Consider the following 1013-nt stretch of genomic DNA (forward strand, 5'->3'; position numbering starts at 1 on the left):
TAACATTCATATATGAAATCACATAATTCACAAAATGACCAATATACCCTTGGTGATCAGCCCAATTTCCCAAAATAAACTTTCTCTAAGAAAGTGGATATTACAACTATCCCCCTTAAAATAATTTCGTACTCGAAATTTACCTGAACAATTGTGGATAATTCTCTCTCATGTCCGACTCCAATTCCCAAGTCACTTCTTCCATCGCACTATTCTTCCATAGAACCTTAACCAATGGAGTCGTCTTGTTTCTCAACACCTTTGTCCTTCTTATCCAATATCTGTACTGGCTTTTCCTCATACGAAAGATCTTCCCGTAAGCTCAAGGTCTCATAGCTAAGCACATAAGACGAATTCGACAAATATTTTCTCAACATAGATACATGAAATACATTGTGCACTCCTGAGAGTGCTGGTGGCAGTGATAACCAATAAGCCACTTGCCCAATTCTTTCTAGAATCTCAAACGACCCTACAAATCTAGGACTTAACTTCCCTTTCTTTCTGAATATTCTAACTTCTTTCATTGGTGATACTCTAAGGAAGACGCAATCACCAACTGAAAACTCTATATACCTTCTCTTGGGATCTACATAACTCTTCTGTCGATCTTGAGATGCAATCATTCGGCTCTAATCTGAGCAATAGCTTCATTTGCTTCCTGAACTCATTCAGGGCCAAGAAACTTACTTTCTCCCATCTCATCCCAGTGTATTGGAGATCTACCTTTTCGAACATATAACTTCTCATACGATGTTACTCCAATAGTCGGATGATAACTATTGTTGTAGGAGAACTCGATCAATGGGAGATACTTACTCCATGATCCACTAAAATCTGAATCGTTCTTTCACTCAGTTTGTCTGTTTGTGGATGAAAAGAAGTACTAAATTTCAATTTGGTACCCATAGCTCTCTGTAGACTTCCCCAAAACTTCAACGTAAAGGTTGGGTCTCTGTCCGACACTATAGACTTTGGTGCCCCATGAAGTCTAACTATTTCTTGTACATACA

General features: G+C 38.4%; 1 protein-coding gene across 1 annotated transcript; it reads right to left on the reverse strand.

The window, feature by feature from the left end:
* Positions 1-227: 227 nt before the first annotated feature.
* Positions 228-626, reverse strand: LOC133829691 (uncharacterized). Its single transcript, XM_062259454.1, has one exon. The coding sequence runs from the start codon at positions 624-626 to the stop codon at positions 228-230; it is 399 nt and encodes a 132-aa protein (XP_062115438.1).
* Between the last annotated feature and the right edge of the window lie 387 nt (positions 627-1013).

This window comes from Humulus lupulus, chromosome 1 (assembly GCF_963169125.1).
Source record: "Humulus lupulus chromosome 1, drHumLupu1.1, whole genome shotgun sequence".
Lineage (NCBI taxonomy): Eukaryota > Viridiplantae > Streptophyta > Magnoliopsida > Rosales > Cannabaceae > Humulus > Humulus lupulus.

Bases quoted from the DNA above. Each gene is read 5' to 3' on its own strand.
- LOC133829691 (XM_062259454.1), bottom strand. From the start codon at position 626: ATGATTGCATCTCAAGATCGACAGAAGAGTTATGTAGATCCCAAGAGA.